At 43.4% G+C, this 17,500-nt stretch overlaps 1 protein-coding gene across 1 annotated transcript in view; it reads right to left on the reverse strand.

Moving 5' to 3' along the window:
* LOC308078777 (ephrin type-A receptor 5-like) overlaps positions 1 to 17,500 on the reverse strand; it is a 110,784-nt gene that overhangs the window by 33,030 nt on the left and 60,254 nt on the right. Inside the window, exons 5-9 of the mRNA XM_080420127.1 lie at positions 17,302 to 17,457; positions 16,462 to 16,800; positions 5,366 to 5,490; positions 1,068 to 1,157; positions 536 to 605 (exon numbers count right to left, since the gene is read on the reverse strand). Coding sequence (XP_080276253.1) covers positions 536 to 605; positions 1,068 to 1,157; positions 5,366 to 5,490; positions 16,462 to 16,800; positions 17,302 to 17,457 — 780 coding nt within the window. The remainder of the gene's footprint in view (positions 1 to 535; positions 606 to 1,067; positions 1,158 to 5,365; positions 5,491 to 16,461; positions 16,801 to 17,301; positions 17,458 to 17,500) is intronic.

A 17,500-nucleotide genomic window follows, 5' to 3' on the forward strand; every position in this document is an offset into this window, starting at 1 on the left:
TAGATAGAGAATATAGAATAGACTTTTTTTGTCCCAGAGGGATATTTGTTTTCATAGCCTGTTTCTTTCGACACAGAAACACATAAGAAATAGTAGCATACAACACGACATACAGGTAAAGACAAAACATCATCTCCAAATACATATTTCCCAACAACAACAACAACAACGTCAGCAGGGCAGTTTGTTTAATGCTGCAATGGCAGAGTGGCCAAAACCCCTGCTAAAGTGATGATAATAATACAAATAATAATAATACAATTTATACAGCTTTATAGAAACAAAATAAAAACAGACTGATGTTGTTTCCATTTCAGAATTCTATATCTCCGCCCAGATTACATTATTGTTAAGTGATGATTGAGGGGCTGATCAGTGTCATTTGCTATTTACGATATATGTTATATAATGTACACCCACAATAACTAAACACACCCTCCCATTAATATCCATTCTTGTGTATATATATAGGTCTCTCTCTCTCTCTCTCTCTCTCTCTCTCTCTCTCTCACTCACTCTCTCAGGTTGTACTTACAGTAAGGGCTTGTTTGGAACTCGAACCGCCGGCTGAAGGCTCCATATCCTGCTGAAGTCCTCGCTCTTACCTGGAATATGTAAATAACAGTATATCTCAAAATTTTTCTGCACTATGAACACTATTAACCCATTAACAGCTGAGGCCGATTCTACGAATGCCTTCTAAATCAATTAGTTCTCAATCTTTTTCGTGCCAAGGACCCCCACATACGTTCCAAAAATAGCAGATGTACAAGCTCGCAGCGTGGCGCTGTGAGCTTGTATATCTGCTATTTTTGAATAGCCAACGCAAAAATCTAAATTGACACAGATGCTTTTCAAATGATCATATGACATACAGGCAGGCAGGCAGGCAGGCAGGAAGACAGACAGACAGACAGACAGACAGACAGACAGACAGACAGACAGACAGACAGACAGACAGACAGACATATAGATGTACGACAGTAGATGTTTTCACGATTGGTGACATACAGTACTGAGTAACAACTGATTGTTTTATTTAAATATTTTCCCTCTTTTATTCTGACCTGGAAGATATAAGCTGAAGAAGGCTTCAGGCTGTCCACCACCATCTCCGTCTTTGTGGATTTGATGATGGTGTAACTGGAGTCCTGCTCCTGCAGGAGGAGAGAGAGAGAGAAGGGAGGAGAGAAGAAGAATGATGTTGAACAAAAAGAAGGAAAAAGAGTGAGACAGAGGGGGGGGGGGGGGGGGGGCGGAGATGGAGTGGAAGCAAAATAAGCGGCCGGGATGTCGGGGAAAGAAAGACGAAAGAATGAGAGAGCGAGAGAGAGAGAGGAAGAGAGAGAGAGAGGTGGAGGTAGAGTGGAGGGGGGTGAAGGAGGGTGAAGGAGGGGGTGCACAAGGCGGGGTGGGGTAGACAGAGAAACAATGTTCACTGTATAGAATGTATACAGTATAGTATAGTATTGATATTCATTTTCATAGTTTTCCATAGAACATTTAAAATGTTGAATTGAGCGATAGAAACAGACAGGAAGATACATTCGATGAAAAATTGCCGATGGATTCCAGACTTCACCGCACACTGGAACAGCATCCATTCATCAAAACACACACACGCGCACAGGCACACACACACACACACACACACACACACACACACACACACACACTCTCACTTTCACTCTCACACGCACGCACAAGTCTTATTCATTAATTTAATAAATTCTACAGAATTCAGTAAGCACGATCAATAAACGCTGCACTGTTGACAGAGTAATAAAGAATGTGTATGGAGTTTACACTATCATGACAATTAGTTTACCTGACAGTGTGCTGTTGCAACAGTGATTCTGCAAACTGTATGATGAGACTATATGTGCGTCTCTGTATTATCTATCGAATAAGAAAAGTGTGGGGCGCCCGCTGGCCTAGCGGTCCAGGCGCATGCCACATACGCTGGTAATCCAGCTTGACAGCGTGTCGAGGGTTCGACTCCCGATCCCGACGACCTTTGCTGTGTGTCACCCCCCCATCTCTCTCTCCCTATTTACTGTCTTGTCAAATAAAGGCATAAAAGCCCCCAAAAATATAAAGAAAAGAGGGAAGAGAAGTGTGTTTAAGAGAAAAATATATAGATAAGTTCATATTTGCATTTGTTGCAAAGTGTTTGTGTGTGTATTAACAAATGAATAAGACAAGGAGAGTGTATTTAAGAGAGATGTGTGTGTGTGTGTGTGTGTGTGTGTGTGTGTGTGTGAGAGAGAGAGAGAGAGAGAGAGAGAGAGAGAGAGAGAGAGAGAGAGTGTGAGTGTGTGTGTGTGTGTGTGTGTGTGTGTGTGTGTGTGTGTGTGTGTGTGCACATGCGTGTGTCTAAGGATCAGTTTCCCCAACTCTAACCGCATGAGGTTGAGACACTGCTAAATGCCCCCTCCATTAGCCTAAAGCCATTAGCTAACCACTGACCACAACTCTCCTAGTCTCTCCTGTATACCACCCATCTGACCTTCCAGGACAAGAAGAGAACGGAGAACAAACGAGATAGAATGAAAGAGGAGAGGAGAGGAGAGGAGAGGAGAGGAGAGGAGAGGAGAGGAGAGGAGAGGAGAGGAGAGGAGAGGAGAGGAGAGGAGAGGAGAGGAGATATGGGAGAAGCATTACATCGCTGAGCTTTATACCCCAGCCTTGGTTAAAAAAGAGCACCATTAATACCGGATCAAAAACTGTATTTTCTGCTCTGTGATCTCACCCATATCTCACCATTTACTGGACAGAGAATTCAAGAAGTGAAACAAAGTAACTGATACACTCAAAATGTTCCTATGTTGGAGCCTTGATGTCTGAGTTGAAGATAAAAATAGTTTCAGAGTAGGTTCTAAATGCCACTTTATACATGTATATATAAATAGAAAAGAATCCTTGTGTACCGGTATGTGTGTTTCTTTACACAGTTCAATGTGGGAAAGACACTACACTGTCCCTTTGAGCAAGGCAGTTCATTGAACATGGTCAGTTTAGTTACAGTAGGAAGGCAGTGAGTTAATGGCTAACGGTTTTATCCACAATTACATCATTTTGTTCTTATGACCTCACAAAATTAAGTTTCTGCAAGAAGTGTGCTGCAGCCTTTAGTCTGGGCTGGCAGATATGAGAAACCCGTAAGGGGTTTCATTGGTTCCGTGCAAATTGTGTCAGACACACCGTCCTTTCCACCCCAAACCCCGATTTGAACGTTGTCCTACTCTGCCCGCTAGGATAGACCAGTGAGTGATCAGTGTCTTGAGATCCGAACAACCCTGTCTGTTTCTTTCAGTATATAGGTTTAGTAATGCCTAGCTTATGGAAAAAACAGAAAAATCTGCAAGCTTGCAAATCTAGAGCTCGTAGATCTGCTATTATCCAACAATGTATAAATTGGGCTTAATGGCTTAACGTAGTATATGGATGGACTTGGGATCTAGGTAGTGAGAATATTACAGTATATGTCAGTGTGTGTGTGTGTGTGTGTGTGTGTGTGTGTGTGTGTGTGTGTGTGTGTGTGTGTGTGTGTGTGTGTGTGTGTGTGTGTGTGTGTGCGCGTGCGTGCGTGCGTGCGTGCGTGCGTGCGTGCGTGCGTGCGTGCGTGCGTGCGTGCGTGCGTGCGTGCGTGCGTGCGTGCATAAAGTATGTTTTATCTTTGAGGGCTTATTTTGATTAATCTGGTCCTAAAATGTGTTAGGGACCTGTATTTTATTGTGTCCTGATGCGACCTATGTGACAGTTGTATCATAATGATAAATAACAGCAGACACGCTGCTATATAATTCTCGGCTGTGGGGAGCATTTTAATGCGGCTTTGAAGTGATATGAGGACCTTTCATAGTCCTTCTTGTTAGTTTCAACATAGCATGGCTCTAATCTTAAAGCAGCCCACACCAGTCAAAAGCCCCTTTGATGGTGCAGTGTTGTCGACTTGTGTACGGGAATTCTCCAACACAAGAAGCTGCCACGCACACACTCACAAACACACAGTGGTGTAAAGCATCTAAGTACATTTACTCAAGTACAATTTTCAGTACTTTTACTTCTACTCCACTTCATCTCAGCGATAAATATTGTACTTTTATTCCACTACAATTATTTGAAAACTTTAGTTGTTACTTTGCAGATATAAATTATTATATTATAAAACATACATTAACCACTTCAGCCCTATTATATATATAGGCTATTTGATCGGCTATTTGATCGGCTATTTGAAAATAGCCGATCTACAAGCTCACACGCGATGCGTTGTGAGCTTGCTTTTTTAAAACATTTTAGTACTTCTACTTTTGATACTTATATTTTGATGCCAATACTTTTTTTTTTTTTTTGAACAGAGGCCTTTTACTTGTAACAGAGTTTTTTTTATATTGTGGTATTGGTACTTTTACTTAAGTAAAATATGTGAGTACTTCTTCCACCACTGCAAACACACACTCATAGCTCTTAGATGTTTGGTCTCAGAGCTTATCAAAGGCCTTGTTTGTTTTTGTGACTGAGCTTTAATTGTTTCCCAATATCATCAAATAAAAATGTCTATGTCAACATACACCTCAGTCGGTAATCTGGTGGTCAGTAGTTAAGAAAAAATTTTATCTTTTAAAAAAATCTAATATTCAAAGAGGACGATATACGAAAACCTGTTGGAAACTATAATAGTGTTGAGGCAGCCAATCTGGAACTTATTTTCATGGATAAAACATTATTTCAACCAATCTGTAAGGTAGAGTATGTTAATAGAACTAGCTAATTAGCACCTCTGCAGTGGTTGGAGGAGGTGGTCTCCCTACTCTTCCATTGAGGCATGTAGCACTGCCTGAAGCTCATAAGCCCAACATCTCTCCAGGCCAAGTGGGGGTCTCTTGCATGAACGGACTACCACGTGGGTGACCCCAGGTTCAAATCCCTGGCGTATTCATTGCAATTACCTCTCTACATCAGGACTGCAGCTTTAAAAGGCATACTGTAACAACCATGACTTTCTTGCAACATGCCCTGGTAACTCAACCAGATAATCTGCTGACACTGCTAACACTGAGGACCTTATTGTGTGCACACGCTGGGTTCAAATGCAGCCCAAGACCTGTTTGCATCCCTCTCCACTGTTATCTTTCTCCTTACCGTTATGTCTGCATACAACACCTCAAGAATAGTCTTTCAAAATGCGTGTATTTTTAATCTTGGCAGCCTGGTGCACACGCGGTACGTAACTCATCAACACACATCACGTTGCATGAGGTGGTGGTGTGAAGACGTCAATGAAAGGGGGTATAGCGTTCTCAAATAGAGATGTGACATCACAACAACTCAGCAGTGAGGAATAAAGTTGTATTTTTACCTTTTCAAAGTACTTGATCTCATACTCCAGGATGATCCCGTTGGGTCTGTCAGGCTCTGCCCATGAAACGGCGATGCTGTTCTTCCCCACGTGACCTTTCCTCACCACGCTGACTGGCGAGGGGGCTGCATGTACACACACACACACACACACACACACACACACACACACACACACACACACACACACACACACACACACACACACACACACACACACACACACACACACACACACACACACACACACACACACACACACACACACACACAACAAAGAGATTACGACAGTAAGCAAACAACCTGGCACAGAGTGAAATCCCAGTTATAATGTAAAAAATATGATGCAAGCCAGTGCAATCGTTTCTTTCATTCCATTTCATTCATTCCATTTGATTGAGATGTAACGCCACAATAAACTGTGATTAAACGGAAGGGACTGGAAGCGGAGATCCAATATTAGCCGACTTTTACCTAAATCCAGCCGGTAAACCTGAAATGTCTTTTTGTGTTTGATTTTCAGCTGCGATGGCTGCGTACCATAAAAACGTTTTACAGCAGATGAGACATCAAATAGAATACAATAAAGAACAGCAAGGAGAATAAAAGTAATACTCAGATAATCTTTGCTGCGTTTAAATAAGAGACTGCTGGCAAAGCTGGATGAAACTGTGATAGAATTATGCACAGGCAGTGCATAATTCTAATTAACGTCAAAGAGGGAATTGTCCTGTAGACTCATATTTAGCATAGCTTTCTTATCGATGTCCGTGTCTCACAGTGCCTTTCCTTTTGTAGGATGGCATAATGGATCGAAAGACATCCAGAGAAGGACGAGAGAGGACAGACTAAATCAAGAGAAGAAAGAGAGAGGGAAAAAAACGAACTAAACATTTTGGTAACAGTTTTACACTCACAGAGTTAAATGAACACTGTGGATTGTACTGTGTAAATACAGGTTATTGTCTTGCTGTCAAAGTAATGAGTGTGTATCTATCATCAGGCCATCTTGACGTAACCTGAACCGCTGGTCCATCTCCCAGAGGACCAGTTGGAGACTCTCTGTCATATAAAGAGCTTTTAACCAGCCAAACGCTCCCTAAGGCAACAACCTAATACCTCACATACATACAGTACAGTATGTGCGTGCTTGTGTGAGTGTGTGTGTGTGTGTGTGTGTGTGTGTGTGTGTGTGTGACCTTTCCTGACTATAATTATGTTCCTGTATGAGCGTGCATGAATGTGTGTCTGTATCCTCATAAAAGCATGTGTGTACGTACACATTTATTGTAGGTCTGTGCATGGAGTATGATTATGTGCATGAGTGTGTGTGTGTGTGTGTGTGTGTGTGTGTCAGCCGCACACCGTTTAGATTTCAATAGCCTCAGCAGAGCTCATGGGGGAATAGATCAGTGCTACAAACAGAGTAACTGTATCCTGAGTGGACAGGCACACAGCCCTGTTATCACGAACATCTTAAAAGCCCGAAACATGAGACAGACAAAATCCCACGCGAGCACACACACACACACACACACACACACACACACACACACACACACACACACACACACACACACACACACACACACACACACACACACACACACACACACACACACACACACACACACACACACACACACACACACACACACACACACACACACACACGTGTGCTACAAAGACTAAGATGAGAAAGAGGCCTTGTTGTTCTCTTCACCTATTCCTCTTTTCCTTTTCGAAAGGAAGAGTGATCAGTCCTCAAGTCCTATTTTTGAGTATTTTCTTTTTATCTACAGTATACAGACAGTTAACTGACGAAGATCACAAAGGCACTGGTAGCATTGAAACCCAGACCAGTGACCTTTGCACAAACTGTATTTCTTAGGCAGGGGGATCAGGCGGTGGGGCAGCCGAAGGTTTCGCGGCTTGATCCCTGCGTCCTCCTGATTGCATGTTGAAGTGTTCCTGATCAAGACACTTAACGCTTGAGCAGGTTGGTGCCTTGCATGGTTTGCTCCCCATATTCAAATGTCTGCTAATAAAGCCTTTCCTTCTCTGGGCTAAACGCCTGCCTTTCTCTGAGCTTGCCTTGCTGCATATCAAAATGACTCAAGAGAGGTACAGAAAAGCCAAGTGTATTGCTGTTATCGTGGCGTGAAAGCATTCACTCCAGTGGACGTACAACAATGTCCCTCCTGCCCTTTTTTATAACAAAAGTAGCTTACAGAGTGCAAAATGACAGGCGAGAATGCAGACAGAGAACGGAGACAGCATGGAGAGAGAGAGAGAGAGAGAGAGAGAGAGAGAGAGAGAGAGAGAGAGAGAGAGAGAGAGAGAGAGAGAGAGAGAGAGAGAGAGAGAGAGAGAGAAAGAGAGAGCGAGATAGTGTCAAACACCAGTCTGATGAGTGATTGTAGGCGTGGAAGAGAGAGGCGAACCAACAGAAGTGAGAAAGCGAGGGGACGTGATGGAGAGAGGGAAAGGGTGTGATAGAAGACAGATGACATGGAGGGCATTGAAAGTGGAAAAAATGCTGGAGAGAGAGAGAGAGAGAGAGAGAGAGAGAGAGAGAGAGAGAGAGAGAGAGAGAGAGAGAGAGACACAGACAGACAGACAGACAGACAGACAGACAAGAGCCAAAGCGGATGCATTCAGCACCCAGTGTTAGTCAGGGTAAATAGAATTTCCCACTAGAACATGACCTGTATGAATTAGACAGCATTATCAAACATCATCATAAGAAAATGTTCTGCTTACCATGAGATATGAGAACAACTATATTGATTTCATTTGGGGGGAAATGCAGATACTACACAAACAGGTCCATATGTTGTTAAATGCCTGAGAAATATTTAAATGTTTAGTTAATGAATTGTATTATTGTTGTTATTATTATTATGAACTTTGTTTATTTTTTTGACAGAAAATCATATTGCTCTGTCCTATCAATTGATGAATTGAATTGTTTAATGTCAGTTAAATATAATGTCTTCATATTCTTTATTATTGCTTAGAGGAGAACCCCCTTCATGATTAATTATTTGTCATTGTTTATAACTGGTACACAATATTGCTTCTGTCATGGCGATAGTGCGAAATATATTGAATTGAAGAGAAAGAGAGGGCTAGCGAGAGAGAGAGAGAGAGGGTCAGAAAGACTAAATGTGTCGATGTACGTAAGAATGCCATCATGAGACGGCAACACTTCCTCGTTATTAGCGGCAACAGTGGCGTGATCACACATCCTTTTTAGATGTTTCCATTTGCGGTCGGGGTGTTGTTGTTCCTGCTAATGAACAAATCAAGAGCGCAAAAATATGGAAGCAAAATTATAAACTTGCACACACACACACACACACACACACACACACACACACACACACACACACACACACACACACACACACACACACACACACACACACACACACACACACACACACACACACACACACACACACACACACACACACACGCACACACCAAGTCTCTTCCAATAACTTTAGTGAGACTCTTTTTTTCCCTTCCCATCGATCTGAACCTGTGCCATATCCTACCCCATCATAAGGTCAGGAAATCATTGTGAAAAACTGTTCAGCGGACGAGTGCAGGTGTCCAGTGTAACAAGATAAGAGTCAATGTTATCACAGGATGGAACTTAAGCCTCTCAAGCCTATATCTATCTGAGCCATCAGCCAAATCGATACAGTCCTTCAACCGGCTGTTTTATTAGTCTTTAGACGAGAGAGGACGAGAGAGAGAGAGAGAGAGAGAGAGAGAGAGAGAGAGAGAGAGAGAGAGAGAGAGAGAGAGAGAGAGAGAGAGAGATAGAGAGAGAGAGAGAGAGAGAGAGAGAGAGAGAGAGAGAGAGGGAGAGAGAGAGGGGTTTGTAAACAACTTATTAGTGACATTTGTCACTTGGCGCATGTCAGTGATAAGGAGTTGTAAATAACAAATCGGCGATTTGAACAACCTTGCGCTGCCATGTAGAACATTAGCAGTAGATCATAACGCTGCTTGAGATTCAACTGTCAACTCTTGCCTAAAATGACAACACCAACACCCATCTGTCTTTAAATTGCAAGCTTTCCTTCTTTATTTGCTACAACACAATAAGTCATCTGAAATAGCTGATCGTTTACGCGATTCATCGTATGACGAAGTATCTAGAGCTGAAGTGATTAAGATATAAAGTTTCTGTAATATGGCCCCTGGTTCTCCCTCTGTGCCATGACCGTTTACTGTCCGGGCTCACCCATTTCATTCTCACCTATCATGACTATTTTATAATCCATCACACGATGATGATGGTGTTGCTTGCTGAATAGAACAGATCTTCAAGCTAGCTTTGGCTATTTTAAGCCTGATCAAGTTATGATCCTACAGTATGTGTATTTCACCCCACTGTGTTCTGTGACCGCTGTCCCCAAAGGAGTAGTTCACCCCAAAAAGTACTTAATTTCTATCAATTACACACCCCATGAAGCCTTGAATTCATGAAGATTTTTCTGTTTTTGTCGCATTCCTAAGCCAATAATTTCATGACAAAAAAATCTCCATGAATTCAAGGCTTCCTGGGGTGTGTAATTGATAGAAAATAATAATAATATTTTTTTCTGGCAACTACTCCTTTAAGGCCACGAGGCAGAAACATGGATGTAGTTTGCTGTTTAGCAGGAGCTAAAATGTCTGCGGTGTTGAGATATTTTAAATAAATTCACCCTGGTACTACCATATCTTAACAGAATTGTATTAGATTCTGTTCTGAGACGATGGTTAGACATAGCCATAGGCTCTGAACAGAATCTAATTCAATTTAGAGTGCTGATGATCTTGTACATCATATGCAAAACAAAGTAAAGTCTAAAACTTTCTCCTATCCCCAAATGTACTCACAAAAACCCAGACTTTCACACACTTGCACGCACACACACACGCAAATGTTTTACACTTTCAGTTAATATAACAACCTCCTGCTTTCTACAACCTCCCACTGTGTTATACGTCAAATAAAAAAAATCAACACATATAAATGCAGCCTGTCACCGAATAATAATGTCTTTTTGAAGGCTGATCTGCTGATATTCTGACATCTGACGTGCCAATATCTGACATATCCGTGCATCTCGTTATTACAGTTATAGTTCAGGAAGAGCTCATTCACGTGGGACAGGATACAAGGGCTCCCAGACATGCTGGCTGGCAGCACAGCATTCATTCCACATCGCCAAAAGATGATATAGCAGTCCACCAGTAGGAACATTTTATTCAGAACTTGGATATGGAAAACATGAAAAAAATGACCATTTAGAGAAGATTCTGTTACTGGAAGTTGGCATATATAGTTCACACAGAATCTCAATGTGTGTTTCCTTCTCTCCGATAATGTCCTTCCTACCTAAAGGCTATTTCAGGGCCAGTCACAAAATCTAAATATTCAGTGCTAATTTAATTCTGAGAGAGTACAAACGGAACCAAATGGGCCTTTAAATGTTCTAATGCTTGTGCACATTGTCACGCAAGCACAAGCTCTGCTCAGAACACATAGATTACAAACTCAGAGGCCTCTGGGCACACCCTTCCTTTGATGTGCATTCTGTATGTGCATGCATGCACATGCAGTTGCAATGGGTTGTAGGCCACTATTGGTGGTCCTCATAGCCAGGATGAAGGGGGCTGGGTGGGGGTCTTGCGGTTAGTAGCCAGAAGCCCCTGCTTCAGGGGAAGTCAGCGTTCACGACAACGCTGTCTCACTCTCAGAAGGCATATTTTAACTTTTAGGGACAAATTTGACCAAACATTAACATGTGACTTGAAGGGGGGGGGGGGCAAAAAAAGTCACAATATGACTTTTGTGGAATATATGATTTACGATTCTGTGCCTATCAGGACATAACTCGGACGGCAGTTACAGCACGGCGACTCGCTCGCCTAAGCTCGCTCAGCGGTGGCTCAAATCCGCTTGAGACAGCGCACCTCCGACATTTTAACCGTCTTTTTGTCAGACCGTCAAAAACGCCGAAAAGTCAATATGCGCCTTATTTGCCACCCCTTCAAGGCACATGTTGACGTTTGCTCGCTAAGTCACAATATGCCTTTTGGGAAGTGAGACAGTGTTGTTCATGACCAAACACACTGGGGGTCATGCAGCTGGTCGCATACAGACATGAGATTGGGAAACCATGTGGACAGTCCTGCAGTTAGATCAATGTACCTCCATTGAGAATTGGCTAAAAGATGCAGTATGGAACATAGTCTTTCTCAGAAGGGTTTTTGAAAACTAGATTTTCAGGCTTGAAAGTTCTACTGTATATTGCGCTGATCAGAGCAATGGTTATAGCCATGAAGTGGTAAAAACCGCTGTAACACTGTCGAAGCAACAGTGTTATGACTATTGTCACGGCAGACCCCTGAACAGTGTTTGTGGCAAGTTTTGTGCGGATCGGAGCAACGGTACACCTCGCAAGTCCTGATGTTGCGTTTGTGACGTCCATGGTCCACCGACCCACCATCTCAGCAATTTTAATATAGGATGGAGAAGTTTGAAGAGAGGCTTATGGACGCTTGTATGACTCATCTGTGGGACTTCACCTTACATTAAAATGTGATCTGTATCTAGATATCTTATCTGGATAATGAACTTTCCGATCTCGCCCCTTGCATTTACACCCGACTGGCTTTGACTGAGATCTAATCACACTCGGAACACGTCCAGAAGTGATCTGTGGAATCTGATAACAGGATGTGTGCTGCGGTCGTTTACACCTTGCATTTACATGTGTTTCTCCCTATCCAGATAAGATATCCATTCCAGATACAGACCACGTTTTTAATGCAAGGTGTAGAAATGGGTAAGAGATTACAAACATGTCGTGGGAAAAGTGGCACGCCACGCCTGGGCGCTTACAAAGGCCTTTTCCTTCTCCCTCTTCCTCCTCCTCTCCCGTACTGACATGCAGAATTTCCTCACATTTTTGCCATATCTTCTCTTTCTCTCTTCTTGTTGCTCTCCACCCCTCCCCCAGTCTTTCTGCCTCCTACCACCTCCCCTCGTCTTTTACTCCTCTTATGCCAAAGTCTCCTCTTCCGACAAATGTAACCAAATGGACCTCTAAGGGGCTGTAACTCGGAGAGTGTAAAAAGGGCACATTTGCACACTCTCAGAGTTAAGCGCTGAGGATTTTGCTGTGTATTCAGCAGGGCTTCACGCGGGGCCACTGTGAAATCACCTGCTTCACGGATTCCTTATCGAGCACGACACTTGTCACACATCAAACAACACATCCTCCCTGCATGCTCTCCTCTCCCACCTCTCGCCCCCTCTCTCTCTCTCTCTGCATCTCTTCATCTCTCGACCCTCTCTCTCTCTCTCTCTCTCTCTCTCTAATGCCAACTCTGTATTTTGTCCCCTCCTTGCAAACACATTTGCACACACTTTCTCACTCATACACAAACAGAGGGGTGGAGGCAAGGAGGAGGTACAGTTCGACATGCAACTGTAGGTCTCCGGGGCGGGAGCCGAAGCAGAGGACATTATTACCGTGTAGTTAATGCACTGACCATGTAAATGCAAAGTCCTCCGTTAGTTTAAATCTGAGAGTGTAAATATTAATTTAATACTGCACTTATTCAGCATGACTTACATGATTGAATTAATCACTTAAATCCTATACTTCAGCTATTTTCACCAAATGTTTGCATCGAACGCTCAAGTGGTTAATCATATGGCATATGACAGTAATTGTAATAAAGGCACCGAGTGGCCTGCAGTAGAAGACTGTTGTTGTTACTGTAAGGTTCCCAGTGGCCAAGAGTAGAAGACTGACGGTTTTGGTTGACAGCCGACAGTAGAAGACTTGTTGGTGGTAGTGGCGGTTGGAACTGGACATCTGTCAGATGTGAATGTGTAGGGGTGGGGAGCAGGGTGTAACAAGTCAATAATTGTCAAGCTGATGTTCCATGGCTTGATAAAGGCTACAAATAAACACAGCTGTGTTATTTGTTGACACTTGCAACACAAGGTGCCTCCGTATTTCTCGGTCGGTTGGTTAGTCCTCCGTCCAATACTTTTATTCCCAAACAAGATCATTATCTTGTGACAAGATGATATCTTGTTTGGGGGAGACATTATGTGATCTTGCCATTTTGTTGTGCACCCTCATGCTCCCCAGAAGATGACCCCGACTGATGACCACAAGGACAAGGCGCTACCCTTAGGCTTCAGGCATGATCTTTGCTCTAGCGCCACGCACAGGCCAAAATGTCAGCTTTGCACTAAATATATCTTACAATGTAATAAGCAGATTGCAGAATGAACCCCACTGATTCTGGTGATCCTATGGCTTCCCATGGCTCGAGTGCTTCGGTCTATGGATATATAATATCACCAACCAAGGATGACAATGTCAGTCGGTTGGATGTACTGTAAGGAGCAGCACAGCTTTTAGAATCTTAGTCTTGTTAGTGTGCAACTATTCTTATTCCACTAAAACCCTCAACAAACAGAAGGGAGCATTGTCTTGATGTGGCTCCAGCGGTATATTTTGTTTGAGGGTTTTAGTAACGCTCCCTTCTGAGTCTAAACGCGGCCCTTCAGACTGGCACGTTTGTATTCGGCCGCGACAACTAACGCAGTGTAATCTAAACTAATCTAATCTAATCTCTTAATCACCGTTCGGCCCATTGACTGGCTAACTTTAAACCGGCCCCCCAAAATTACTGAATGCAAGTGATGGAGTGCCACTGGCAGCCACAGAGACAGTGGGGTTAAACAGGGCCACATGTATTGTCTACTGTCAACATGCCATCTGCCTCTTCCTGTCTCACACACGCACACGCACACACACACACACACACACACACACACACACACACACACACACACACACACACACACACACACACACACACAAACAAACAAACAAACAACTACTACCACCCCTTCTTACTATTCCATGATCGTCAATGAACCATCTGTCCCACAAACAGAAATAAACCGTCTCCTCTGAGGCGTGTTTTTCTCTCTGCACTGTCCTCCAGATGGAGGCCTTGGCAAACACATACCGCACACTGAAACACTCAGTGTTCATTTAACCCTGAGAGTGCACAAAATGTAACCATCAGGGTCTCTGAGTTACAAGTAGATAGATTAACACCTTTTTGTTCTTACCGTTTCGTTATGCTGTTTGCATTTTATCCATTTTCAAATAAAGTGAATACAAAAGCCACATCTGTAGCATTAAAACAACGGTTTCCAACCATAATTATAACAGCTTCAATGAAATATTAGCTACAAAAAACTAAAGAAAAAGCAGAGTCACCTGAAATAATAAAATAGCATAGATGGTACATGTGCAAGACTAACTAATAACTAATATTTAAGTGTAACAATTACTTTACGTCTTGATTTTTGATTTGTACGGAAAAGTAGACAGTCCACACACCTTATTGAGACAGACAAGACAAGAGCTGAGAGAGAGAGAGAGAGAGACAACGGTGGGGAGAGACAGGTGTGAATGAGAGAGAGACAACATTGGGCAGAGACAAGAGACTGGTGACAACTTCCACATCTTCACCGCTAAAACTGGGTCAGCACCGTATCGTCTGACAACGCCAGACATGGGGTCAGCAGGTGAATGTGTGAGGCAAAGGGTTTCGATGACTGCAATGACCAATCGACCTCTACATCATCTCTTTTTGTCACAAATGCCTTTAAAATGTCTAGTGCATTTAACCCATTGAGACCTGAGGCCGACACTACAAATGTATTCTAAATCCTAACAAGTTTTCTGAAAGACCTATGATTCTATATCAGTGGTTCTCAAACTTTTTCATGTCAATGAAAAACATTGCAGATCTACAAGCTCATAGCGCGGCACATGAGCTTGTAGATCTACAATTTTTGAATAGCCAACCAATGAGCTATATAAGTATATATATAACAAAAATCTAAAATGACACAGATGCTTTCCCGGTTTTTAATGGGTAAAAGTAAAAGTAAAGACAGAGGAGATTGTCAATCTTTTTTTGTGTGGATGTGCAATCAGTGATGGGAAATGTGGTCAGTTAATACAATAAAATCCTCACTGTGTACTCGCTGAGAAATCTGAGTTCCCCTGCTCACAGAGCCTTACCGACAGAGCCTAGCTGTACCAGTATGCATTGCGCATAAGGTTTCCACTGACGCATGCTGTACTGTACTGCATACGGTACTGCATACCGTACAGCAGAGGCACACACAAAGGAAGTTGAACATCCAAATATGGTTTGTGGGGCGAACCGAGACTCTGGGTAAGTTACCTAAAGACACTTTGCACTGGGATTCATATTCCATCGTATGGCGGTATCATACGCCAAAAAACAGGAGAGCTGCAACATCACAAAGCATCACATCACGGCACATCGTGAGGTTTGCAAATCTGCTATTTCCAGCACACGACACTGTTGTACGACAAAGAATGAAACAGGCTTAATGACCTGGCTGACGCACAAGTGTTTATCTGCAAATTGTTAATGAGTTGTTCTCATTTCTTCTTTAATGTTTGTTCTGCGGTGTGCAACCCCGTAGCAAATGTGCCTGTAGTTCTTCAACCAGTGATGTCTGAATATATCACTGGGTGGTGATAGATAGTACACCAGGCTGCCACAGGTCACTACAGCTATACAGAGAACATTGGCTCGTATTGAAGACATGACAGACAATGCCACCCCTATGACTACCAAATGGAAGTGTTCCTTCAACCACTTAAAGTTTAAACCCTTTAGTTGACCGGGGTCCCCCAGGGCTCTATAGTACTGTAGGTCCGCTCCTTTCTCAACACCAAATCTCTACGCCAAAAATCACAGTGCGATGCATCGTGAGCTTGTAGATCTGCTATTTTCGCGGATTGATTGCCCCAGAAAAGGGCAAAGGATTTAAGTGATTATGGTAAAGTCTGCAATGGATAAAGATAAATGGTAAATAACTGTAAATAACTCCAAACACAGGAGCGCAACAACAAAAGCGGAGGATGATAACGTACACATTTTGCCGTCGACAAATCCTGTCGTCAATTCAGATTATCCAACCAGCGACAGTCACCCACGACCTACCTGCCTGATTGGTGGTCACATTAAGTGACACGTACTGTCTTGAATGCCCACTGGCCAGCTCCGACACCCCGTTGACGGCCTCCAGCAGGAAGCTGTAGTTGGTGTGAGACTGCAGGTCGGCTACCATCACAGACGTGTTCGACAGGCCGACGCGGCGCGGCAGGAAGCGCACGTTGGGGCCGCACTCCTCCAGGCCCCTCCCCTCCGGAAGGACCCGCCGGCACAGGATGTTGTAGCGGCCGTCCTTCCTGCCGCCGGTCTCCATGGGGACGGACCACTCCAGGAAGACGCTGGTCTCGTTGACGTTGGAGATGGCGTTGCGCGGCGCGGAGGGAGGGCCTAAGAAAGAAAAAGAGACGGGTTGCTTTGTTTATAGCAGGAGCTTTCTGTCTTCAAAGTTTTTCAGGTCAAGGACCCCTTAACTGAGAGAGAGATGAAGCAAGGACCCCCCACTACATATTGTGTTGCAGATGAAAGTTTTCATATATTTCATAGATTGCTTCATAGACTTGTTTGACAGCACTATAATCAGCTTGTACTGTATATCTGCTATTTTTGAACAGCCAAACTATGAAATATGGTTAAAGTGGTTAAAACTATTGTGACACTATATCAACAAATTTAGCTGGGGACCCCCTGGTACCCCTCCAAGGACCCCTGGGGGTCCCCGGACCCCACTTTGAGAACCACCATTCTACAGTATATATAAATCAAGATGTTCTCATTATATTCTATAATGCTGAAGGTTTGTGCATTTATAGGTGTGGTGTGTGTGTGGGTGCGTGCATGTGTGTGCGTGACTGAGCGTGCATGTATATACACAAAAGTACGGGTACTTACGCGTGCAGGCCATATTGGGAGGGTCTGTGTCGGTCTTGTAATATCCCTCCTCGCAGGTACAGGCTGTAGCTCCTGTCTGTCGGGCCCGGCTGTGGGGGGGGCACTTACTGCAGGACGAAGACTGCAAGACCGAGCGATAAAAGCCAGCTCTGCAAACTGTGAGGAGGAGGAGGAGGAGGAGGAGGAGGAGGTGGTTGGG

The sequence above is a fragment of the Gymnoscopelus braueri genome, assembly GCF_963280865.1.
Source record: "Gymnoscopelus braueri genome assembly, chromosome: 22".
NCBI lineage: Eukaryota > Metazoa > Chordata > Actinopteri > Myctophiformes > Myctophidae > Gymnoscopelus > Gymnoscopelus braueri.